Genomic DNA, 26,621 nt, shown 5'->3' with positions numbered 1-26,621 from the left:
ACTCTCTAATACCAAGGCCAGTCAGGCTTGAATAAAACTTTATGTGGGTCATATATGTCATTAAACCCAGACAGTTCACACAGTCTCTTTATACCTTTATGGTGATAAGAACCAGGCCCTATATCCTAGCTCAGTGCAATATTTAAACATGTCTTAAGTATTGCTTCAAATACTCTGGGATTTAAGCAAGGAGAACCATTATTATAGCAACCCATTTATCTTTCTGGATGAGGGTATGTTGTGCCTGGTAGTAGGGGGAAATCAAGGACTCTGATAAGATGTCCTATCAGAACATCAAAAAAGAAAGAAAGAACATAGCTAACTTTTCTGTCACTGCCATCAACAACAGTGGTCTCCAACTCCAGCCAGAATCTGAAACTCTAGCAACATCAGCCCTGCCCAGGAGCAAACTTTCTGTGAGGGTAAGGTGTGGTGGGTAGCAAGTTTCCAAGTCACCTTTTGCCTATCCTAATCACAGCAAGGCTTGCAACCTGTAGTACAAGTGAAGGCTTTCCGGAACTAGAGCACACATCGAGGCCCTGCCCCAAGCGGTGCCCCGGAAGTATTTCCCAAGCTATCGCACGTAGGAAAAATGGCGGCGGTGCAGGTCGCCGCCTCTCTTCCTTGTGGGCAGCCGCGAGAGGCCCCGCGGGAGCTGTCGCCGGAGCAGGACGATGGGTTCCGCCGCTTGTCTGCCAGGCTCCGCGCGCTGCAGCCGGATGACAGCACTATGTCCCGCATGGAGATTCATCTGCTCTTCGACCAGCTCATCTCTGAGAACTACAGCGAAGGCGGCGGAGTGGCCCCCGAGGTAGGCGGCGCGCCTCATCCCGCCCGGACAACGGCTGGTTCCTCCCTCCGGCCCCTCCGGGTCTCACCCGCGTCCCGGATGACTTAGTTCCAGGCTGGCTTTCTCCCTCGGTCCGTGCCATATTCTCTGCCCTCCATCTGAAAGCTTGCAAGCCAGCATCTTTCGAAGGCGTCTGCTCTAACGCCTTCAGCTGCCATCCCTGGTGAGCGACTCCAGGAAGGTCGAAACGAGGATAGTCTTAGTTGATTTCGCTGATGTACGCACTGAAGCTCACCCAGCGTCCCGGTTTTGGCAAATGGCAGAGCTAGATTGGAACCTAAATTTGTCGTAAGGCCTGTATTTTCTGTTTTGTTTCTGCACCAACTCTCGTTTGTCCCGACTCCTGCTGTCAGTGTAATCTCATTCATATACATCAAATCTTGTATGGCACTAATTCCCAGAATCCCTGAGCCACTCCTACCCACGAACATCTCAAATTTTATAGCTCGTATAGAGGAATACATTGTCTCCCATACTCCTAATCCCCGATTCATTCTACCCTACCCCATCCCAAATACACACAAGGCATGCACACTGCTTCTTTATCCTGGAGCCTGCTGGATTAAAATTCTTCAGAGTCTGTCTCAAACATGTTTCTCAGTTCCCTCTTCTCTATTCTCTTTGGCTGTGTTTTAGGCAGAACAATTCTTTCCTGGACTATTCCCCTGGTCTCTCACCGAGTTTCCTCCATTCTAGACCCATTCCAGACTGTTCTTTGCCAGAGGCAAAGAAAAAAACCAAAACAACTCATAAAGTGTAAAAGTAACCAGAGATTTTGTATGTATATTGGCAAATGGCAGAAGCAAGCTGCTTAATAAGATGATTCATACAGTAAGAAACAAACGCTGCCTAGTAAGAGACAAATATGGGGCTCAAGGCTATAAAGGGATATATAAAATCCAGAACAACTCACCAAGGGTAAGGGAGCAGCATGGAACTAAGTGAAATTAAGGGAGCTTTTTATTTACATACTTTGATATTTTGTACAACAACAACAACAACAAAATCTGTGCCTTTACAGTCTTCTCTCCTGTTTCTCCTCTTGGGTTCAGTCAGTTGGAACTTGCTGCCTCATGTTCAGGCACCTGAGGACTTCCACATCTCCGAGGCTTCCCACACTCCATTCCCCCACCCCCACCCCCTTTTTTTTTTTTCAAAGTTCTATTCATTCTTCAAATCTTCTTTGTTACCTTTCTGTCTGTCTCTTGAGGAGACAAATTATCTGTGGTTCAGGGAAAAATGTTTGTTTCATCTTTGGAGTGAAAAGACCTAGCCTACTGCCGGACACATACTAGATGCCCAGAGCCTTTCTATTCATTAAGCATCTATTTTCTAATTTTATGTAAGCGTTGTTTCTGATTTTCCCAGCAGCATTGCATGTCTGGCTCACTTGGTATTTTTAGCTGTAGCATGTGCTTTTCTGTGCTGGAAGCCTTTCTTTCATTATTTAATAGTACTGTGTGGTAAAAGCTCTCTTCCTTCCTTTTAGTATTTAAGTTTTGTTATTTCATCCCTCCAGCCCCCACTTTCTGCCTCAACTTTGACTTGGATATTTTTTCCTCGTTCAGTGTGGAACAGTCACTGAGCTTTCCCATTTGGCTGTGGGATTTTGGGGTGCTCACTTGGCTAACGGGTACATTTATCTTTGTTACGCTTTTTTTCTTTTAACCAGGATGTCAGTGCTCTTCTTGTACGAGCTTGTCAGCTGGTGCCTCTTAATCAGAATCACCTTGTGAGCAAAGTGTCGCAACTGATCCATCGTTTACTTAACAGATTACAGGTAATCATTTATGTAACTTGAAGGCTCAGATCGTGAAATACACACCTGTTGTAGGCTCACCTTTTGGTTTTGTTCTGAGATGGGATATTAGCTCAGTTTGGCCTGAGAACCTTCTAATTATTTTGTTCACTTTTAAAGTGCTGGGGTTACTGATGTTTGCTGCTAAGCCCAAGTCAGTTCTCTAATCTTTTGAAAAACCTGGAAAAGAAAAATGTCTTGGGCTGTGAATGTAACTCAGTGAAATGGTAGAGCCCTAGCCCTCTGGCACACATGAGGCCATGGGTTCAATCCCAGCATCAGTCCCACCAAAAAAAAACAAAAAACAAAAACAAAACAAAACCAGTGCTTAGTAAGAGTACGTCATTAAATCCAAATGTAACTGACATATTCTGAGAAATTGTAGGCTTTTGCTTATAAGAAATATTCTTTTATGATTGGTTCAATAAGCCAACATCATTCATCCCATCTTAGTTTTTTTTTGTTTTTTTGGGGGGGGGGGTTGTTTTGTTTTGTTTTTTCATGAAAAATAGAATTAACCAAGATATATCCCAGAACAAAATTACATGATTCACCATTTCTTTTCTATCAATATTTTTTCCCTAAAACTATTATTTTTGCAATCTACATAAAACCCCCAAAGTAGCTTGTGAACAGAGAGCCCCAGGATAAAAAGTCCGTAGTTATCTCTGGGAAGGTCTGTTCTTCAGTTCTCCATCTGTAAGACTTCTGAATGAATCCCTGAGTGGATGAATATACGGATATCAGTCAGCATTGTGTCAGCCAGAATCCTTTGCACTGCTGGAGAGGAGGGCATCCAATCAAACCAGAACCCTGTGGTCAGGGAGTAAGATGCATGCTGAGGTGTAACCAGCTGTGTGAGTTACAGGAGCTGAGGAATTTCCAGAATGTCACAGACAGCTGTGGGGTAGCTTCTGAGTTCTTATTGTTGTCCAGTGTGCTTTATCTTCGTGTCACTGGCAGTTGGAAGACTTCCCGTCACCTGGGGCACCTACGGCCCTTAGCCAACTTCTAGCATTCGATGATACTATTTATGGACTTAAATGTCCGTAACTTGATTTTTGCTTAGCCCCCTCCCTGTCTCAGGAGGATTATATAAACTCTGTGGGGACAGGAATGTATCATATCTTCTGGGAGTATTCCTCACATCATGACAAATACATAGTAGGTATTTAGCAGATATGTTTATTTGCTGTGTATTAGTTGAGTAACTACTATGTATTAAGTCAATTTAATTGAATTGAGACATTTCAGTGTATTAAATCTTGTATCTGTATTTATGTCTGTCAGTTACTGATTAGTTCCAGGAAAAGTTACAAGGACTTAGTAGATTCTACTTTGGAGAGATCATGGGGGCAGAAGTGATGGAGACCCTGGGGCAAGGAGGTATCCCCTATCCTGATGAAACTTGCACATGCACTCTCTTAAGTTAGAGCATCTCTGTTTTCCCCTTTCTTGGCAGGTGGTTGTGGATGAGCAGAACTTAGATTTCCTGTTGACCTATACGATCTCAGCTATTCAGCAGTGTAGCTCTTGGACACACATGGAAATTCTTCAAGCCCTGGCAGCTCTGGTTTATTGCAATGGCTCAAAATGTCAAAAGGTAGTGTCTTAGGTTCTGTTCTGTGATTCGCATAATGAACAAAAGCAACTTGGGGAAGAAAGGGTTTATTTCATCTTACAGCTTATAGCCCATCGTTGAGAGAAGCCAGGGAGGACTATAGCAGAAAGCATGGAGAAGCGGTGCTTACTAGCTCGCTTTCTCCAGCTGCTCAGCTATGCTTTCATACATCACAGGCCCAATTGCCTAGGCCTAGGAATGGCACCGCCCACGGTGGGCTGGTACCTTCTACATTAGTTAGCAATTAAGAGTGTGCCTCACAGGCATTCCACAGGCCAAGCTGATGGGGAAAATTCCTCAGTTGAGGTATCCTCTTCCCAGATGACTATAGGTTTGTGTCAGGTTAACTACTGAGACTGAAGATGACAAGCGCTTTAAAGTATTATGTCTTTCCTTCCAAAGGCTAGTAGCACAGACTTGAGAGCCAAGATGCCTATTTTCCAGTTTCCATCCTGTCACTGATTAGTGACATGTGTAGCCTCGGAAAGTTCTTACTGAGTCCCTTGGGGCCTTGTTTATTCATATGTAAGATAGTTGTTCCAAGGATGAAGTGAGGTAGCACTTGGCACTCTGTTAACTGTCAGCCATTGTTATCCTCACCCTCTGTCCATGTGGCCAAGACTAAAGACCCCCAGCAATGACCTAGTAATGATTCTTATTACTGATTTCTGGCATATGTTTGGGTACCCATTGAAGGATTTACCTAATAGTTCCTTTTTTGATAGTTAACTGCCTTTTAGTTAAGAAACTATTGTCTAACAAGTACAGTCTTCCGAGAAGCTGTTCTTAGACCCACACTATTGATGTTTTGTTTCAGCATCTCCCAGACTTGCTAGGCAAGAGTGGCCTCTTGATGAAGTTGAGTGACTTGTCTCACTCTGACCCTGAAGTCAGGAGAGCTGCAGTGCATTGCATGGCAAACTTATGTCTCAGGTATGGAGATCCAGGTTTCCCAGTCGTGGAAGGTAGGACCACCCTTGGGCCCTCTGTAGGTTGTTCTGTCTGCCTGAAGCCAACTTGGAAAACTGACCTAGCTTAAGCTGTGCCTGGTAGCACATTCCTGTAAACCTAGCTTAAGAGGCCGAGACAAGAGGAAGCTGTCCTGCATAGCAAGTTCCAAACCAGCTTGGGCTATAGGCTTTTATTTTGACAGAAAGAAAAAGACCCTCGTTTCCCCAGGAAACTTGGAGGAGTCCTACCAGCATGTCTGCTTCCCAGCTTTCTTGACCATTCCCCAGGCCATTCAACGAGGTTGTCTTATTGTTTGTTTTTAATTAAAGACTATCAAGAAGTGAAGGGAGAAATGCATTCTAGAAGTGATAATATATCAGTTTTATTTTCCGCTGGTGTAAATTTTAACCATATTCTTTCAGAAAGAATATTCATGTGAACTCAGGTTCTTGTGAGAGTCTCTGTTAAGTTCAGTTTCTTCTTTAAGAAGATGGAACGGGTCTGTCGTATGCAATAGCAAACAGACAGCAAAAACTTTGACCTTATCTCTGGGTAGCACTGTGCTGTCCGATGCCTAGGAAGGCAGACTCAGTCGTGTTGTCTGAAAGATCTGCCTGTGTTATTTCCCTCCTATGACTGAAGGGCAGAACTGAAACAGATCAATCATTTCTTCCCCACATTTCCTGGACTACACTTCTGTGACATTTTCCTGTAGAAATTTCTCTTCCTCCTTCATGCATGTCCAAGCCAGTGCCAGTAGAGCAGTAAAGCAGTGACTAGTCAGCCAGAGTGGGTATTTAGGGCGTGTTCCAGACTTAGTGGTCTACATTGTAGTTGCTAATGCTCACTCTTCTGGAAGCACCATTTCAAAAGTGACTGAATTGTCTCCTCTACATGTGTTTCAGTGTGCCAGGGCAGCCATACTTGGAGGAGTCCTACCAGCATGTCTGCTTCCAAGCTTTCTTGACCATTTTACAGTCTCCCAAGTTGTCTGATATGGATGATATAACATTTTGCATGGTAGGTGGGGCTGCTCCTTGACATCAGAGTGTTGAAAGCATAGGACAGAGGCTTCAGGATGTGTGTGTGTGTATGTGTGTGTGTGTGTGTGTGTGTGTGTGTGTGTGTGTGTGTGTGTGAATGGCGTCTATATGTGAGTGGCACTGAAGTCACACCTTTGGATTCGAATGATAAGGATCAGTTTTGCTTGCTTTGTTTGCTCTCAGTTTGTTTTGACAACTTAAAAGCCCATATTCTTTCTCTTCCCATGTCTAAAAACAATACAATGATTATGACTGACTTTAGGGTAAAAAGGAGAAAAATCTGCTCAGCAATATCCTTTTTAATAACAAATATGATGATATATGGGCATATTTTAAATTAAGAAGCATACATTTCAAACACTGTAGATCCAAGATAATAAAGTTATTTTTGGCACCTGGCCCATATCCAAGCCCTGGAAATGATTGATTCTTTGAGCTGAATGAGCAGAGCATTTATCATTTGATGAACTGTTTCACAACCCTCCCGTCTTTCTATGTTTTAATGGCTCTTGGGCAGCCTTCCAGTGCATACTTAAATACACATGTCATGATTTCTAATGGCAACAGGTGGAATAATTTGGACAGATTATGCCCTGGTGCCTCCATGTTCTGCCCTAAAATTGGACTGATAAAACCATATTATACACTGCACAAGATACAGCATTTACAGTGTGTGACCGAGACACATCCTTAACTTTCACAGTTAGCAAGCATTAGTTTCTTGTATCATTGTAGCCATAATCATGAACATTAACTTTCCCCACTATTTTAACAAGTCTCCAGGTTACATACGCCCTGCCCTGTGTGGATTATTCCTGAAGGACAGAGCCTGGAAGAGGAGGTTACTGAGCTGAGAGCTCTGGTGATCAGAGCGGCCCTTCCACCCTCCCATGCCTCGCCTTCCCAAGCACCCTAGGTGTTTCTTACAGAGATCTTCCCTTCACCTCTCTGGTCCTTTAAAAGTTTTTACATGGCACTTTAGTGTGTGTGTGTGTGTGTGTGTGTGTGTGTGATCGTGTAGGCATGCCGTAGCACTGGTTTTGAGGTCAGAGCATGTTAGAGAAGTTGTTTGGTTCTGTCCTTCTATCATGTGGGCCCTGGGAACTGAAATTCAGTCACCAGGCTTAGAAGCAGGTGACTGTATCTGCTGAGCCTTCCCACAGGCCCTCAGTACCCTTCCCATGGTGCTCCAAAAAGGTTTTCACCATCTAGGGGACTTGTTCCTCTTCCATTCTAACTGCTACCGAGTTATTCTGCCTTCTAACTTGCATCTCTGCCTCCCCACCCTCAGCTGTTACAGAATGCGCTGAAAGGCATACAGTCGCTCCTCAATGGTGGGAAGATGAGGCTGACGCAGACCGAGCACCTGGGAGCACTTCTCGCTGTGCTAAAGGTGAGGCAGGTTTCTACCTCAGGTCCTCGCTCAAGAACGGGGACCGCCCTCTATCCTCTCTCCTCTCTTCAGCTAACTGTGGGGTGTAAGAATTTCTCACATGGATTATAAGAACAGAATAAATCATGTTCAAGCATTCTCAGATAAAATTAAGAGCAGAGGACAACCGCCATCAAGTAAATATATCAACATTTTAAGAATTACTTTTGAATCTTAGAAAGAAATCTATAATGAGATATGATCTGTAGATAATTTAGTTACAGATTATCTTGAACCTACCTTCATCTATGTGTTCTGAAGGAGCAGTAGGCTGCTGTTATTAGTTTCTGAGCCTACACACAGTAGGAAGGCCAGGTCACCCTGAGAGGCCCAGCACCCTTCGGTTCGGCCAGGAAGAGTCAGAGCCTCAGCCTTCACCTCAGATCAAAGACATTTGTTACAGTCTATCTTAGTGACCAATATCTTAATTATTTTCTCTTAATCCCTGAATAAAGACAGACAGATATTGTGATGGTTTGAATATGCTTGCCCCAGAGAATGGCACAATTAGAAGGTGTGGCATTGTTGGAGTAGCTGTGGCCTTGTAGGAACTTGTATCACTGTGGGGGTGGACTTTGAGACCCTCCTCCTAGCTGCCTGGGACACAGCCTTCTGGCTGCCTTTGGATCAAGATGTAGATAGAACTCATGGTTTTTCCAGCACCAAGTCTGCCTACAGGACACCATGCTTCCCTACCATGCTGATAATTGACTGAATCTCTGAAACTGTAAGCCAGCCCCAACTAAATGTTGTCTTTTATAAGAGTTGTCTTGGTCATGGTGCCTCTTCACAGCAATAGAAACCATAATTAAGATAGAAGTTGGGTGGCTGGAGAGATGGCTAAGAGGTTAAGAACACTGACTCCTCTTCTAGGGGTCCTGAGTTCAATTCCCAGCAACCACATAGTGTTGTGATGGGATCTGATGCCCTCTTCTGGTGTGTCTGAAGACAGCTATAGTGTAGTCATTATATATAAAATAAATAAATAAAATATTTAAAAAACAAACAAAAACAAAACAAACAAACAAAAACCCACAGTAATTAGTGCCAGGGCCTGGGGTATTGCTGTGATAGACTTGACCATGTTTTTGTTTGGAGGAATGTGGATTTAGGGACTTTGGGTTTGGAAAGCAGTGGAATGCTTAAAGTGGGGCTCAGTGGGCTATTTTAGTAGGAATATGGAAGACATTAATGCTGAGGATGATTTGAACTGTGGGGCCTAGCTCTAGATGTTTCAGAGGAGGATTTTAGTATGTGACCTAGAGACTCTTCTGATGTTTTGATGAAGAATGTGGTTGCTTTTTGCCCTTGTATGAAAAGTGTGTCTGAGGCTAAGGTGAAAAGATTCAGATTAATTGCACTGACAAAGGATGTCTCAAATCAATCAAATTTAGACTCTGTCCTGTGGTTTACTTTTAGAAAGGAAAAATATAAATTTTATGGTTCAAGTATTAAGTGGGCACCAGGAAATGCAATGGAGCTAAATCCTGTGTTCAAGGATTTTAAATGGAATTTAGGGAGTGGTGACCTCAGGACAAGATCCCACCCAGCTAAGCTTATTGTTTATGTGTTTGCAGTTGAACAAGGGATAGTCATATCATATTGGTCATTATTATTACCTAATTATTGTTTTCATTTGGACTTTTAATATGAAATGAATTCAGTCCAGAAATGGAGGGTACAACTGTGATCCAGATCTTGAAGCATAGTGGCCATGAAACGTTTAGGTCCAAGCATGGTGGACCATGCCGTTAATCTCAGCACTTAGGAGACAGGGGCATGCAGATCGCTTGAGTTCACGTTCTGTCTACAGAGCAAGTTCTAAGACAGCCAAGCTTGGGCAGTAAAGGAGTACACAAAGCTGGTGACGATGTGACAGAACAAGGGGCCATGTTCCAGCCCCAGCAGGCAGCTTTCACCATGTGGCTCTGGCTTTAGAGTCAAGAATAGAAGGGACTCTGGGGACAATTGATGCTGGTTAGCTGGAGCTAAGAATTAGCGGTGATGAAGAAGAGGCCAGTATCACTGAGCTGACATCTTCTGGGAAGTGTTTTCTGAGAGCACGAAGAAGCTGTGTTCCAGAAATAGCCAAGGTTGCACCTCGTGCTGCAGCTAGACTTGATGACATGGTAAGAGTCACCCAGATGGTACTGTTTTGAAGTCATGAAGGATCATGGAGAGAAGCTGAGGCTTGGCACTATGAGGGTCCAGGAAAGGCCATTATTGGTGAAGGTACAGCCTCAGTTGCAGTTGATAGCTCAGGACTAAAGGGGTCGTGGAAAGAAGCTGAGGCTTGGCATCATGAAGAGAGCCTATGAGAGGCTATTGGTGAAGCCTAGTTGCAGGAGAAGACCCCAGTGTGTTAGAGTTGCCAGTACCATGGAATGATTACGAAGAACAGCAGCAGCAATGGAGTGGAGTCAACCTGACCCTGGAGTGCTTCAGAGAGCAGAGCTGGAGAAGCGACCCAACCCCTTTGGAGGAGCCCAGAAGATCGTGTGTGGATCCCAGACACTGAAACAAGAAACTGTGAAGTTCAGGTTACCTTAGAGACACCAAGATATTAAAGATGCCAGAGCCATGAGATACATGCCAAGGAAAACTGCCAATAGGGAGTAGAACCGGCCCAGGAGAAAGAAGCTGTTGCCATCAACAAAGATGAAGGGAGTTGTAGACCTGGTTGGATTTATGATTAATAAAAATAACTGGTTAAAAGTTATTTGATAAACAAAAATTACAGATGCTCTAGAACAATGTCTAATCTGGTGTGGCCCGTGCAGATCCAGCTGCATCTAGATGAGACTAAGCACTTCTCCCTCCCAGTCCTTGCCACACCCAACCCTGCTTAGCTTCCAAAATCTGAAGAAGCCAGGAACATAGGGGGAGGGGGAGGGGAGGATGAGATTAAACACTCCTTAGCGTACCCCCCTTCCAGTATTTACTGTCTCATTTTTATTCTGTGCTGGTTTTGAAACATTGGTCTGCTCGTGTTCTGATGAGAACGTGTGGCTTATGTGCTGTTTGTTTCCCCTCACTCTGCACTGTTAGAAAGTCATGTTTCACGGACTCCCTGGATTAAACATAGAGATGCCTGCGGTGCTCTACCCTACTCCACTTCCTCAATATGATGGGCGGTCACCTGTTAAGCCCCAGCAGCCGGAATCCACTCCTGCTCGACCATGTGTGGTAGGTGTCTGTCTGCTGAGACGTCAGCTGTGGAGCATGCTCTGTAGTGTGGATGCATTCTATGATTTCCTTCCCAACTGCCTCAAGAGGCCACTGAGAGCTTGTTTGCTAGTTAGTGTGGTTAATATAGAAATTTTAAATCATCAGGTTTCCGAGAATACCAGCTGGAGCCCCGTGTGCTTCAGTGGTCTGGGCCGTGTGAGTGCTACAAGCATTTACTTTACATCCAACACTGACACCTCATTCCTCAGCCTCTCCAACCAAGAAGAATCAGTACACTCCTGTTTGTAAAGGGCTGGCTGTCACAGGTTCCCTAGTGCAAAAGCAGGTGGGGGACTCACGGAAGAAGTCGCTGGGTGTGGCTGCATTCTAGTAAACCTTAGTGATGGAAGCAGCTGCAGTTAGCCTTTGGGTCATAATGCGGCAGTTCTTCTCAAGAGCCATTGAAGTCCACCTGCCTGTCAGGTCACTGCGCCCACCATGCTACCGTCATATTTCCCTGCATCTCTAGACAACTGTCTCCTCCCTCAGTTCCCTAAGACTCTGAAGCATACAGGTGTATGTCCAGTGGTGTGCATCATGCTTCACGCCAAGTACATATGCCACTCTCTGATTTTTCTCTTCACCTTTCCTCAGCATGTGTGAGCAAGTACCAATGATTTCAGTTAAAAGTAGTTTTGAGATGACTATCATAATGTATATGTGTAAATATATATTTATACATATGTGCGTGTGTGTATATGTATATATTATATCTTTGTTTGCCTCTAAAATCAGAATAAAAAGAAAAAACACAAAGTAAAAACAAAGAAAACCCATCAAGGAGAGAGAGCGGAGGAGGAGGAGGAAGAGCCCTGTAGTGAACCGGAAGCAGCGCCAGGGCTCAGCATGGACAGGGCGAGCCCGTGCGGCCAGAGCGCTTGGTGCGCCTCCCCCTGGGGCTCCCAGGGTTTGCCTGTGGATGGAGGCAGAGTGGCCGGAAGAGAGCAGGCCTCCTCGCCCTTTGCCTCCTCCAGCTGGAAGAGAGTCAGCAGCAGTGAGTCAGACTACTCGGACGCAGAAGGAGGCGTGCAGGGTAAAATGAGGTAGTAGTATTTTGTTATGTTCTACCTGGTGTCTGCAGTTGCATGCGACTTTAGAACGTGCCTGCCAGGGGCACTGGCCCTGCCGTCCCATGTGCACCCCTCGGGTTCATGGCCACTTGCTGGCTCTGCCTCGTGAATGCTGCTTTCTGGCCGTCCCTCCTGATAACCTCTAGTCCTCTCCACACTGCACTCACAAGTCTTTTTTTTTTTTTTTCTGGAAAACTTTTTTGACACCTCCATTCTGGCGTAGGTTCTCAGTTACATGACCCTGTCATTAATATTTGCCCTACTGCCATGGAAAGTGTGTGACAATTCATTCTTTCTTTTCTTTTTCTTATCTTTTTTTTAAAGATTTTATTTGTTCATTATGCATACTGTGTTCAGCATGCATGTATGTCTGCATGTCAGAAGAAAGCACCAGATGTCATTACAGATGACTATGAGCCACCTATGGTTGCTGGGAATCGGACGCAGGACCTCTAGAAGAGCAGCCAGTGCTCTTAACCTCTGAGCCATCTCTCCAGCCTGACAGTTCTTTCTTGAACCATCTGTCACTGCCACTAAAACTTACGTCAAGGGCAGGGTCTTTGTGCATGGCCACCTCTAGCACTGAAACCCATATAAGGTCACTCAGGGTATCCACTGAGCAGAAGCATGGATCCCTGGCTCTAACTCTGACAGGAGTTAGATCTCCTGTCTAACTCTGGTTTCCTTGTCAAAATGTTACTCTCTTATTCTCTACCTGCTTGCATTTTAATCACCCTTAATAGCTTGGAGCAAAAATACCTAACATGTTTTGATCATACTTTGAAAGAGATGATAACAGCCTTCAGGATATTCAGGATGCTTAATTTCTCAAAACATTTGAACTGGTTAGAATAAATAGCCTTTCCATTCACATTTCTAAGAACCTCTAAAAATATTTTTCTCATTCTAAAAGGTCATACCAAGCCAAGGTTCGCCAAGGGGCATTAGCTTGTTTTCTTTCTACTATCAAATCAATAGAAAAAAAAGTTCTATATGGCTACTGGTCTGCCTTTGTTCCTGACACGCCGGAGCTTGGAAGCCCACAGTCTGTGTCCTTAATGACACTCACTTTAAAGGATCCATCTCCAAAGGTAAGGATGCTAAGCCAAAGCTTTATGAGAAGAAGTCACATTTTGTGTCCCTTTTCTTCTTCTGACTGATCAGTGTGAATCATCTTGAAATTCCAGACACGTGCCTGTGCTCTTCAAGTTCTGTCTGCCATCTTGGAAGGCTCAAAGCAATTCCTTTCTGTTGCTGAAGATACCAGTGACCACAAACGGGCTTTCACGCCCTTCTCAGTCACAATTGCATCCAGCATTAGAGAGTTGCACAGATGTCTTTTGTTAGCTTTGGTGGCAGAGTCCTCATCCCAGACCCTTACTCAGATAATTAAGGTAAGTCTCTGGTTACCTGCAGAATTCCGTTAAATAGGGTATAGTGTTACACATCATCTAAAAGTAATTTGACCTAAGAGATATAATAGTTATATTAAAGACATCTACCAAACAGATAGTCTATCTACCTCTTTATCTAATCTAACAATAGACATTAAAAAGACTGGTTTTCAATTAGCGTGAGGACCTTTAAAAATGAGGTGAGGGAGGGCTGGTGGGATGGTTCAGTGGGTAAAGGCAATTGCCAGGTTTGATCCCCAGAATCCTTGTGGTAGGAGAGGACAGATTCTCACAACTGCCCTCTGACCTCCACATACACACTCACAGAAATAAATGTAAAAATACATATATATTTTACTTAAAAGACCTTTTAAATTAAATATTGTAAATGTATATTTCTATTCTGTTGCAGTGCCTTGCAAATCTAGTATCAAATGCCCCCTACAACCGGCTGAAACTTAGCTTGCTAACCAAAGTCTGGAACCACATAAAGCCTTACATCCGCCACAAAGGTTGGTAGAGCAGACTGCTTCTTTATATCCATCAAATGTAGAGTAGCAGTGTTTAAAAGAAAGAGAAGTAAGTATTCAGCACCTCTCTCCAGCTCTGGGGTCTCTGAAAGTCTGTCTTTCAAGGCTATCAACCATTGCTAGAAGGCCAGGTGGGAAGGGGATGAGCAGGAGAACTGACGTGAGTTGAGAGCCTGACTCCTCAGTAAAGAAGCCACCTCTCAGATTAGGAGTGAGCCAAGCGGGAGCAGTGCAGAGGACTCAACATCTGTAGGCAGAGGTGGAGGAAAGAAGGATGGGAGGGTGGATGGGTGGATGGGAGGGTTGATGGATGTATTGGGAAGAAAAACTGTAGGACAAGAACCTGACTTCTGTACCGTGATCTCTGAAATCCACATAAAGCCCTCTAAAGTTAGTTCACATCTCTAACTGTAGAGTTAGTGCTGTGTGTCTTGGATTTTTCCTGTACATGAGGTGTATGAGCTGTGAGCACCTGCCTTTAGAATGTTCCTTTTCATTTGTTTGCAAGATTGTAAATCAGACTTACTCTTAGTCTGAGTTTTCAGTCAGAGTTACAGAGTAAGGAGGCAATGGGGGTGTTTTCTGGAATGCTGTGGAAGGGACACTGGCCCTGGAGTCAGTCTAAGGATCTACACCAGCTCCCACCTCTCTTCTCATATCCATGGTCATGCCAAAACCAATTTCCTCCTAACAAGAACACTTGTACCTGTTCTGTAAGGTTATTAAGGTTCAAATGATTGGCTGAGTTCAACCTACTCCTTACACCAGTCTGTAAGCGAGGAAACAAAAGGATAAGTCCTGAATTGAGACCTTTTATTAGTGATAGCAAAAGCACAGTTAAGAACCCAACTCTCTGCTGGGCGATGGTGGCTCACAGCTTTAATCCTAGCACTCTGGAGGTAGAGGCAGGCAGATCTCAGAGTTCAAGACCAGCCTCGTCTACAGAGCAAGTTCCAGGACAGCCCAAGGCTACACAGAGAAATCTTATCTCAAAACAACAACAAAACCGAAAGGCAAACAAACAAAAAACTCAAAGTCTCCTGTTGCAGGTAGCTGCTAATCTTAACTGTATCTTGTTTCTCTTTATTTGCATCATCAGCCCCCAGGAAATGGATACATCTCAATAGTCCCATTCAAATGTTTGATTTTATACTTGAATATTTTCATTATTAAAATGTTCAAAGTCTAAAATACTTAGGGGTGAATCTAAGAAAATTTATAGAAGATTCATATGGATACTTACAAAGTAATGGATGAAATGGAAGAGCCCTTTCCCAATCAAAATACCAACAAAAGGTTCTCCAGTTTATCCAGCAGAAGACCTAGAAAAGAAAACACAGTATTGATAGAGAAATTAGGCTGACAGCTTTGTGCAGCGGTAGAGCACTTGCCTAGAATGTGCAAAGCCCTGGGTTCAATCCTCAGTGTTTGCAGGGAGGACAAAGGAAAACAATCTGAGCATGTCAATACCTTAAAACCTACTATAAACTGTTGCGTGTAGCTTTTTGCTACCTGCCTTGGTCCAGGAATGGGCTGTGCTACCAACACCGCCCAGCTTCCCTTGAATCCACAGATAAAAGACACACACACACACACACACACACACACATGCACACATGCGCACGTTCATTTTCAACTTGCCTTCTTGACACAATTGCTGGATGCTGCTATCTCTCACCTAGAAAACATGCCCTTATCATTACTCTTAGCTCCACTCCTCCCACTTGCCCTAACTAGTCCACTGAATCTAGTCTCTGCTAAACATCTCTGACCACCCACCTATAGGAACGGCCACAGCCTCCTAAGACCTCATATGGTTGCTGGGTGCTTTCCTCTCTAAAGCATAGCAAACTCTCTCTCCTTCCATGCATCTCCCTTTTCCTCCAGGGACCTGGAAGTCCCACCTGTACCTTCAGCTCAGCAATTGGCCCATGGCTTCCTTTACTGACAGATCATAAACCAACTGGGGAACAGGACCTTAGCATCAGAACTACCCCTACAGTTAACTAAAGTCAGTATAGAGTGAAGATCAGTAGAAGAAAGAACCCACAAGTTTATCCTTGGCACCTGGTCACAGCAAAAAAGCCAAGACAGCTCTTCACTAAATGGTGCTAGGGCAGGTAGATGGGGGGGGGGGGGGGACTGAACCTAAATGCAGGCCTTTCAGCTTTTCCTTTTTCTCATTTATTATGCATGTGGGGTGTGAGTGCACGTGTGTGTATGTGGTGTGAGTGTGTGTGTGTCTGTGGGCATGTGCTTGTGAAGGCCCAAGCTTGGCATCAGGCATGTTCTAAAGTCTCTCCACTTTATTCATCGAGATGCTGTCTCTCTTTGCACCCGGAGCTCTGGCTGGACATTTTCCTCCCGTCTCTTGTCTTCTGAACACTGGAATTAGGAGTCAGGCATACTCACACAGGAGTTTTATGGGTTCTGGGGATCAAACTCAATTGCTTCAATCATTGAGATATCCCTCTAGCCCTGGTTTGATTTTTTTTTTTTTTGTTTGTTTTTTTATAGTTTTTTCTTTTAACTCCCAGGATCATTCAGGCCCATGGATTAATAACATTTTGTTCCTGTGTGAAGCACTCTAGTGTTTCAGTTATGAAATAAGGTCTCCCTGCATAACCCAGATTTGCCTCAAATGTACTCCTATCTCAGCTTCCTGAGTACTAGGATTATAACGATTCATTTGGTTTTGCTTTTGTGACTGTGGGTAGGTATATGGTGTGTATGAGGCCAATAGAGGACACGGAGTCCCCAGGAACCAAACTCTAGTGCTCTGCAGGAGCTGGTATTAGGATTCCACGAATCTGGCTCCATGCCTGGGTTCTGTGCTTTTTTAAATGGAGAAACCCCACCAGCTGTTAGTGGCTTTTCTCATCCTCACATTTGGATACTCCTAGTCAGTTGTCTTGTGGAATGTCTAGTGTTCTTGATTTTTCAGATTGTTTCTTCATGATGTCCCATCTTTTCAATGAACTGAAATTAGAAGCTTGATTATATGTAATTTAAAAAGAATCTAGTAGTTCTTAATTGCTAGCAAGAATGACTATAGCCCTTATGACAGTGGTTCCATGGTGATAGGCCCTGCCTTTCTTTGGACAGATGTTAATGTTCGAGTGTCAAGTCTCACACTCCTAGGAGCTATAGTGTCCACTCATGCGCCTTTGCCGGAAGTCCAGCTGCTTCTTCAACAGCCCTGTTCCTCTGGGCTCAGCAGCAGCAGCTCAGCAACCCCTCACCTCAGCACTCCTGATGGCTGGAAGACATTCCCTGCAGGACCGGCTCTGGAAGAAGCATCGCTCAGTTCACCAAAGGGGTCGTCAGAGCCCTGCTGGCTTATCCGACTCTGCATTTCCACTGTGGTGCTGCCCAAGGAGGATTCCTGCTCAGGTAGCGATGCTGGCTCCGCCCTGGGAAGCACCTATGAACCATCCCCCATGCGGCTGGAAGCACTACAGGTAGGAAGTGCCATGTCCCCCTGTCTGAAAGGAAGGGACCATTCTTTCTCAGGAGAGCGACTGAGGGGCAGGTGCATGAATGGCCTTGCCATTTGGTGTGGCCTTGGCTCTGTTGTGTTTGGTGCAGTCCTTGTAAAGTGTTGAGTGTATTCCCTTGATCTTTTGTTCCAGACTGTTGTAGTCACGTCAAGTATTATATGACAGATGTAATGGCTGAGACTGACTTCTGCAACTTAGAGTTCATTCTCGATAGATTCTTCATTGTCGTCTTATATCTATTTATTGAAACAAAATGATTGGTCCTTCGAAGGAAGAAAGTACCCCTCGCAGGGAACGCTTGGAGGCAGGCAAATCTTTGTGAATCAGAGACCAGCTTATTTTACATAATAAGCATGCATAATAAGCATGTTCCAGGCCACCCAGAGAGCTACATAGTAAAAACTCATCTCAACAAAGAAAGGAAGAAAGACAGACAGACAGGCAGAAAGCTTTTGAAAAGAAAACATGCTTGTACTTAGATGTAGTTTAAGACATAGGCTTGTGTGTAGTCAGGGTGCTCTAGAAGATCAGAACTGACAGTATGTTACATATATAAAGGGGATTTAATAGGCTTACAGGTAGCCCAACAATGACTCTCACTAATGGAAGGTCCAAGAATCTAATATTGGCTCAGTGCATGAGGCTGGTATCTTAGCTGGTCTTCAGTATATGCCGGAATCCTAAAGAAGTAGGCTCCAATGCCTGTAAAGAAATGGACTTGCCAGAAAGAGTAAGAGCAAGCAGGCAAAGAGAATGAGCTTCCATCTTCCATGTCCTTTATGTAGGCTGCCAGCAGAAGGCGTGGCTGGATTAAAGGTAAACCTCACCACCTCAAAAGACCCAGATTAAATGTGAGTCTTCCCAATTCAAATGATTTAATTAAGAGAAAAATCTGTCAGAGATACCCAGCCGCTTGGGTCTTAGTTAATTCCAGATGTAGTCAGGTTGACGCCAAGAGTAGCCATCACAGCTCAGGTCTGCAGGCTGTTGATCATCCCAACACCAAACACACCCTTTACCCTTGCAGTTCAGTTCTGCCAGCTATAAACTCCAAAAAAATCTACATCAAAGACTTATTAGTTTTAAGTGAGACATTGCAGACCAATAAAGTGTCATGGAGCTGATGCCAGCCATAGCTAGGTAACAGCTGTTTCTCACCTCCTTGGCGTCAGAGTTACAGACCATGTGAGCTGTGAGTGCTTGCTGAAATGTGGGAGCCCTTATGGGTTGTGCAGCCTTGCCCGCCTTTAGATGAGCTAATTGCCTGTTCTCTATGCAGGTTTTGGCTCACCTGGCAAGGGGCTATTTTTCAATGGCTCAGTTGTACTTGATGGAGCTTGGCGAGGTAATCTGTAAGTGCATGTGTGAAGCAAACCCATCCATTCAGCTCCACGGTGTGAAGGTAATTTCATTACAAGTGACGTGTTTTCTTTTGTGGTTCCCCAGGTTTCAGGTGAGGAGGGGCACATTCCCCTCCTGGTTTGTCTGCACAGGGTTAGCAGAAGCGTGCGGTGTCAGTTTTACTCCCTGAAAGAATAGCTCTGTCATAGTTGCTGAAAAGAGAAAAACCAGTTAGAAATTACTTTTCCTAAGTTGTGTATATGCCTTTAATTCCATATGAGGAGGCAGAGGTCACTGGATCTCTTAAGTTCAAGGCCAGCCAGGACTATAGAATGAGACCCTGTCTGGAAAAAACAAACCAAAAGGAAAAGAAAGGAAGAGAAACTACTTTTTCTGTGGATTTGAGATGATACAAATGGAAGCACAGTATTTACAGCCTCTGCTCTGACATCTCATTTCTCATATCTTGGCAGCTACTGGAAGAACTGGGTACGGGCTTGATACAGCAGTACAAGCCAGATTCCAGCACGGCCCCTGAACAGAGAGTGCCGGTTCACCGGGTAAGCGCCTCCAGCCTACACTGTCCTCCCGCTTCGCTCTAGTCCGCTCAGTAACGAGCAGAACAGGCGGTGTCCTTTCTTCCAGTGTTAAAAACCAGGGTGCACCAATGAAATGGCGCTGTGGGTAAAGGGTATGTGCCACCCAAGGCTGCACACCTGACAGTCTGAGTGTGATCCTGGAACCCACATAAGGAGCCAACTCCACAGAGTTTTCTTCTGATGGACATCCCCATGTACACCATGACAGATGTGGCCACATATGTCATACATATGGACACTAATAACAAATAAAATTCAGAACAAATCTGCTGTTTTCCTGTTGTGAGATAGCACACCAGAATTTATTATAACTAAGATATGGCATGTGTGCTAATGTCCACATGTGGATGGAGGTTAGAAGATGATTTGGAGAGTTGACTCTCTATGGCCACTTTCACGTGGGTTCCAGAGATTGAACTCAGGTCACCAGCTTGCACAAGTGGCTTTACGCACTGAACCATCTCACCTGCCCCAGGACTTCTTACCCCTGTTGAACTATAAGTTGCTACTGCTGATTAACCCTGTAGCTACCTACCTCTGCTCTCCACCACCACCACCACCACTACCGTCATTGTCACTATTTCTGTCATCTCAGTTACACTGTAGTGTCCCACTCAATGTGGCTGGTTATTTCAGAACTTATTTCCATTACTGTGGAAGATGACCAGTGAAAGCACATATAAAAAGCTACCGCTTTAGCAAAACTCTTCTCATCTGCAAGGCTGGTCTAGTGGGCATGGCTTCAGCAGGGCCCACACTGGCCGTTGTCTCTGGTTCTGACCGTGCCTTTGTTCCAGGTGGTGATGTTCTGGACTGCGATGCTCAGTGGTCCTCTGCCCCGAGCCCTGCAGTCTGCAGAGCACCCGACTCTCCAGGCGAGCGCCTGCGATGCCCTGTCCTCCATCTTGCCAGAGGCCTTCAGCAGTCTGCCGGTAACCTGCCACAGGCCCTCACTCCTGGACTGTGCCCTGGGCAGCGGGGCCCCAGTATGATTCTCTGTTCTGAAATCTTTTCAGCCTCCTCTCTTAAAAAAAAAAAAAAGAAGAAGAAGCTGTTTCCATTAAGTTTGTGTTGAGGGCCTTGAAGTGTTGCTCCTCCAGGAAAACCCTGCCTCCTGGGCCTTAGAGGGTGTGGGTGGCAGAGCTCCAAGGGCGGATCTCAGACGCATACCATGTCCTGAGATGAGAGTCTTGGGTCCGCATCCCAGCCATTCCTCCAGCTCTTTGGCTCCTTGAATTTCCTTAAAGCCTTGTATCATCCTCTTATCAGAGGAGTCACCTGAGAGGTGACTGGTGAAAATCCTGGTTATGAGGCCTTGACCCGGGGTCTTCGCTCTGCCCATACTTTCTGACCCGTCGCTCTGGGTGAGGATCTTATATCTGATTTTGGCCGCTCCTGTTCTTCAGTCCTCAGTGGCTTCTGATCTGTTCTTAGCTATGCAAATTAGCTTTTATACAGGAGGCAGCAGTAATGAAGCAGAAGGTCTAAATGACCTTGTTCACAGTGTTGAGAGGTGCAGTGTGTGCCTTGCCCACAATCTCTGCTTACTTCCCTGCCCAGGCGTCAGGTACCTGCCCGTTACTGGAATCGGCTGAGGGTCACAGTGGTGAATTAACCCGGCACGGGCGGTCTCCCCACAGCTGCTCGTGGAGGACCGGCAGGCGCACAGTTCTCCCTTCTCACCTTTCCATCTTCAAACCTTCTCGTTGCAGAACGACAAGCAGATTCTGTGCATTACAGTGCTGCTCGGCCTGAATGACAGCAAGAACCACTTAGTGAAAGCCGCCACCTCCAGGGCCCTGGGAGTCTACGTGCTTTTCCCCTGCCTCAGACAGGTGAGGGAAGCCAAGCACGCCCTCCTCCAGTTCCCCAGCCCTGTACCGCTAGGGCATTAGAGGCGTGACGCTTCTGAGTTGGCAGTGAAGGAGATTGCCTGTTCTATGGTGGGATGTCCTCAGCTGCTGCTACACTGCGCAGCCTCTGGGCTCCATTTGCTAATTTGTCAACACACTGCCTGGGACTTCAGTGTGCAGCAAGTGTTTAATTAGTGAATGATTGGCTAAGGATGGAAAAGAGGATGTTGCCCCATGGAAGTAATGATTGAGAAGTGGTGCGTTTGGGAAATGCTTTCCCTGTCAGAACAGTGTTGAAGGAGGCGGACGTCAGCCCAGGCACAGAACGCACAGGGGACGGTCACAGGCTCACCTTGTTCCATAGCAGACCTTTAAAATCAAAATCAAAATGACGGTCAAGGCTACAGCTTTGTGTGAGGATGAACTGTAAGGTTCAGAGGCGACAGTGCGGACTCCTTAGTAATATACCCTGGTTTGTCGTACAGGACGTCATATTTGTTGCAGACACAGCAAATGCTATATTGATGTCACTTCAAGATAAGTCACTAAACGTGCGTGCCAAAGCAGCCTGGTCCCTGGGCAACCTGACAGATACTCTGATTGTCAACATGTAAGTGACTCACTGCTTTCCCTGAGTGGCATCTGTTTTAGAATTCCTAAAAGGTATCTTTCATCCCTACTATGAAAGAATTGGCAAGAATTATCCCCATATTATTCAGGCGGTTTTGCTACTTTTTTAAAATATTCCTCTAAGCAATAAACCCAGTAGGTTTTTTTATGTATTAAGAATACAGATTGCTCTATTACAGTATATGTCTTCAAAAACACTATGTGCTGTCATAAGTGTAGAAAATATCACAGTAGAAATTCAAAACCCTTGTAACAGTTGCCCTGTTCTTAGAATGCAGAAGTTTTGAGGGGTTTTGTTTTGTTAAATATTTTTGCATATAATATTTTAATTATATATTCCCCCAACCAACTCCTCTTGGATCCCCCCACCTTCCTACCCATCCAACTTCATATTCGATCTCTCTCCCTCCCTCTCCGTCTCTCCCCTCTCTCTCTTTCTCTCCCTCCCTCCCTCCTCCTCTCCCTCCCAAAACAGGAGCCTGCCCTAGTGTATATTTAATATACCCAGAACATTCTGTTAGAGAAAACACTGGAGAAAGAAAAAAATTAATTAATTAAAAAATATATATATGTATATGTGGAATATTTTCACAGGCCAGAAGATTTTGAACAGTACTAAGGGGTATGCAGTATAGAATCTGCCTCCTTGCCCAGAACAGCCCACCCCTCCCGCTGGAGCTGGCTGCCAGCACACTGTCTGTCACTGAACTCTGCATGAGGTGTGTGCAGCACGTCCTCTGCACTGAGTGTTTAATGAACACCTGCTGCACAGAGCCGCCAAGGATGTGTCCTTCTCCATCCCCTTCTGGAGTGCTTGTTTAGGCCGTGGGCTGGCAGTTGTCTACAGGCAGGGAACACTTCTAGGCATGAAATATCCATTTTGAGATATCCCCTGTGATTACATTCTTAAGTGTGGAACTGCCGGATTGACACCTAGGTGTGGTGGCATGTGCCTGTAGTCCCAGCACTCAGGAGGCTGAGTCAGGAGGATCACAAATTTGAAGTCATCATAGGCTCCACCCTAAGTCCCAGGCCAGTCTAAGCTCTGTAATGAAGCCCTGGCTCAAAAACAAGCACACGAAAACCAAGAAAGACATGTCAGTTCTTGGTGTGATTTGAAGAGATCAGTCAGGCTGTTTTCCCGGAGGTTTTACTGTCTGTACTTGGTGACTCTCTGACGCACACTCCTAAGTGGTGTTCCCTTTTCATCCGCCTTGTGCCTTGGGCGGGACAGGGACATACCAGACCCAAGTTTCCAGGATGAGTTCTCTGGACTTCTGCTCTTGAAAATGTTGCAGTCTGCAATACAAGCCTCCACGGACAAAGACAAGGTACGCGCAAGATGGCGAGGGTGCAGACTTAAGCACAGCTGCTCCAGCAGGGCGGTCTGACTGTCGGCCGTCGTCCTGTGTTCCCAGGAGCTCTGGGCAGGCGCTGCCCACCATACACTCAGACAGTTTATCCTGCTGCCTGTGTCCCGTGGGAAGCACCAGCATTGCCTTGTAGTTGATATTACTGCATGATATAATCATGTTTATCTGCTGCTTAGACAGGGAGAAAAGAAAAAAAATGCATCTTTAAGTGGAATTGACGTGTGCCTGTTACTCAGCATTTAAAAAGCGTGGGCTCTGGCGTTAGGTCCGGTGAGCACGCACAGTTCTCGGACTCAGCGCCCTCTCTGGGTTCATGACCTAGGGGGGCGGGAAGCTGACGTTTTAAAGGTGGAATTCATACTTTCTGAAACATCTCTGGTAAAATAACTGAGGTAAAATAACATTTATGTTTCATTTCAGGTCAAAAGCAATGCGGTCCGGGCCCTCGGGAATCTGCTTCATTTTCTACAGCCCTCTCACATAGAAAGACCCAGGTTTGCTGAAATCATCGAGGAGGCCATCCAGGCTCTGATCGCCACTGTTGTAAACGAGGCGGCCATGAAAGTCCGATGGAATGCTTGTTACGCCATGGGAAATGTTTTTAAAAACCCTGCTCTTCCACTCGGTAAGGCTCTCCCTCCCCTTGCCTGTCTGGAGCCTCTGGGGAAGGAATAGGCCAGTCTGTGGTACTGCTAAAGATGCAGCACAGTGGCTTTTGTCACAGGAGTAGAAAAACAGCAGGAACCAGGCTTGGCAGGACAATGAAATAAGTCAGTGTTTGATGGGGTGTTTTATTGCCATTTAAAAAGTTTATTTACAAAGCTGCTTTTTATTAGCTGAGAAAATACTTGTGTTAAGCAAACCGAAATAGGAGTTTAGCTCATTTCTACTATATCACCTCATTAAATATTTAGGAGAAAATATAGAAAGGAAATTGGCCAAATCCACAGAGTTGCCTCTAGATCAGAGGTTACAGGTTCAAATCTCACAAGTTCTGGGTTCAGAAATGTCTGTCTCCATCATACTGCCCTGAACACCCTGAGCCTTGCTTGACACGTCATCTTGGGCCAGTAGCTTCTGTGTACAACCCCAGCCACTGGGAATGCCTGTCACCACTGGCTCTACATCTCTGCCTCCGTCACCCTGGAGAGCTAAGGGTGTGTCCCTGAGAGAAGGGGGACAGCCATGTGGACCAGCAGAGCAGGTACTGCATGAGGGGCAGCAGTGTCCATACCTCCCAGGATGTCCCGGCAGAGCAGCCCCTGGGAGACAGTGGAGAAGTTGCTGGGGGCTGCAGGGCTATGAGGGGGCATAAGACTGAAGCAGGAACAGACTGTCAACAGTGAGACCTGAGGCCCTTGTAAATGTCACTAGCATTCATAGAACAGAAGAGTCTGTTTTTCTGCGGGGCAACAAAGAAAGGGACGGGCTGAGAGGACATCCGTCTTGAGGAGGGGTGCTCAGGCCAGAGGGCTAGCAGTACCTCTAAGGAGGCAGACTCTTGCTGATCTGGGGGTGGCCACAGAAATGGGAAGAAGACAGATGTGAGCATCTTATCCTTGAAGCTAGAAGTGTGTTTAACTTCTTAACAACAAAATGCATGATGTGCTATGGCAGGTTGCTGCCCGGAGCTGGCAGAAGGGGGCTGCTGCCCTCTCGGTCCACCCTGGCTCCCCTCGCCAGACTTCCCCACATTGGAGGCCGTGCTTCAGGTCTGTCTAGGGAAACAGGGAAGCCAGGGGTCAGTACTCAATCCCTTCTCTGGGATCCCCCAGGTCGGCTTTTGCTGCCCTGGTCTAATGACAAGTCTTAGTCACTGTTCTGTAGATGTGAAGAGATACTATGACCAAGCCAACATTTCCAAAGGAAGGCATCTACCTGCAGGCATACTTACACAGGTTTAGTCCGATATCCTCATGGTGAGATCATGGTGGCACACCTGGCGCTGGGACCAATAGCCGAGAGCTCCATCCGAGTCCACAAGCAGAGGCTGGGCCTGACGTGGGCACTGCAGAGCCCTCCCCACATGACACACTCCTCCTAATCCTTCTCAAACAGTGCCAGTTCCCTGATGACTGAGTGTTTGACTATATGAGTCTATGGGGCCGTTCTTATCATAACTAGCAATGGAGTAACCGTGAGAGTGGAGCGGCCACAAAACGCACCCTCCCTTCACCCTCCCCTGCCCACCCTGCTTGTCTCCAAACCTTCACTAGTTGCAGTGACTGTGAATTCTTCCTAGGGACAGCCCCGTGGACTTCCCAGGCCTACAAAGCCCTGACATCGGTTGTGATGTCATGCAAGAACTTCAAAGTGCGCATCAGATCTGCCGCAGCCCTCTCTGTTCCGGGCAAGAGAGTACAGTACGGGTCCCTAGAACAGTTCGCCCAGATCTGGAGTGCCCTGGTCACTGCCCTGCAGAAGAGCGAAGACACTACTGACTTCCTAGAGTTCAAGTACTGTGCCAGCCTGCGGACTCACATCTGCCAGGCACTGCTTCACCTCCTGAGCCTAGCCAGGGCCTCAGACCTGCCCTGCATTCAGGAAACTCTTAAGCTGAACGGGGATATGATCCGGTCCTACATCCTACAGTTCTTAAAATCAGGAGCAGAGGGAGATGATCCCGGAGCAGTCCACACCCCACAGGAAAGGGACCAGATGGTCAGAGTGGCCCTGAAGCACATGTACAGTGTGCAGGCACTGGCTGGGGACACAGCCCGAGGGGTCATCGTGGGCTTCTTAGAGGACATCCTGACCATTCACTGTGACTCCTCAGGAGGACAAGTGGTACTCCATGGGCCCTCAGATCAGTGACTTTCCCACCATCCCCTCACACGTCACGAGTGGGAATCAGACACCGAACCTGTGCATTTGATTCATGGAGTTTCATTCAGGCAAGAGCATCTGTCAGCATTTATTTAGAACGGATTAGTGGGGATTTAACTTTTTCTCAAAGGGCTCTGCCACTTTGGAGAGTGGTTCCACTACTGGCCATTCTAACCCAGACCACCAAGATTCAAGGAGTAAGGATTTCTGTAGCCTGGGCCCAAACACCTGGAGGTCTTTTAGTCTCAGAAAGAAAGAAAATAAATTTAGAAATTAGAATCTTATTAGAATTGTTTTTTTTTTTAATAATAAACTAATTTTTAAAAAAAGAACAGCAACCAGCGGAGCAGGTCTCATGCAGTGTCTGCTGGCGCAGCTGCAGCAGCAGCAAACTCCTGCACGAGTGCCCCGTGATGCGTGTGCAGCTGCTCCTGCACGAGTGCCCCGTGATGCGTGTGCAGCTGCTCCTGCACGAGTGCCCCGTGATGCGTGTGCAGCTGCTCACCCAGCACCTGCATGCACCCCGGCTCTTCCACCTCCCCACAGCTGGCCACAGCACACCAACTGTTGTCTAAATTCACA

The 26,621-nt window shown here is 45.8% G+C and overlaps 1 protein-coding gene across 3 annotated transcripts; it reads left to right on the top strand.

Moving 5' to 3' along the window:
* Positions 1-504: 504 nt before the first annotated feature.
* On the top strand, positions 505-26,323 carry Heatr6 (HEAT repeat containing 6). Of its 3 annotated transcripts, XM_052194874.1 has the most exons (21): positions 505-811; positions 2,523-2,630; positions 4,111-4,251; positions 5,087-5,202; positions 6,126-6,240; positions 7,555-7,656; positions 10,744-10,881; positions 11,659-11,966; positions 12,907-13,084; positions 13,181-13,387; positions 13,800-13,899; positions 17,023-17,378; positions 18,697-18,819; positions 19,232-19,318; positions 20,155-20,289; positions 21,070-21,192; positions 21,696-21,820; positions 23,075-23,171; positions 23,634-23,838; positions 24,831-24,925; positions 25,456-25,589. In XM_052194874.1, the coding sequence occupies exons 1-21, from the start codon at positions 593-595 to the stop codon at positions 25,492-25,494; spliced, it is 3,117 nt and encodes a 1,038-aa protein (XP_052050834.1). In that variant the 5' UTR covers positions 505-592; the 3' UTR covers positions 25,495-25,589. The 3 variants fall into 3 exon arrangements, with proteins under 3 accessions (XP_052050834.1, XP_052050832.1, XP_052050833.1); XM_052194872.1 differs by lacking the exon at positions 24,831-24,925 and having other exon boundaries at positions 514-811; positions 25,456-26,323; XM_052194873.1 differs by lacking the exons at positions 505-811; positions 24,831-24,925 and adding an exon at positions 840-1,138 and having other exon boundaries at positions 25,456-26,323.
* The last annotated feature ends 298 nt before the right edge of the window (positions 26,324-26,621 follow it).

Source organism: Apodemus sylvaticus, chromosome 10, assembly GCF_947179515.1.
Source record: "Apodemus sylvaticus chromosome 10, mApoSyl1.1, whole genome shotgun sequence".
Classification (NCBI taxonomy): domain Eukaryota; kingdom Metazoa; phylum Chordata; class Mammalia; order Rodentia; family Muridae; genus Apodemus; species Apodemus sylvaticus.
Note: the sequence above shows the minus strand (reverse complement) of the source record. Positions and strands in the feature narration are given on the sequence as shown.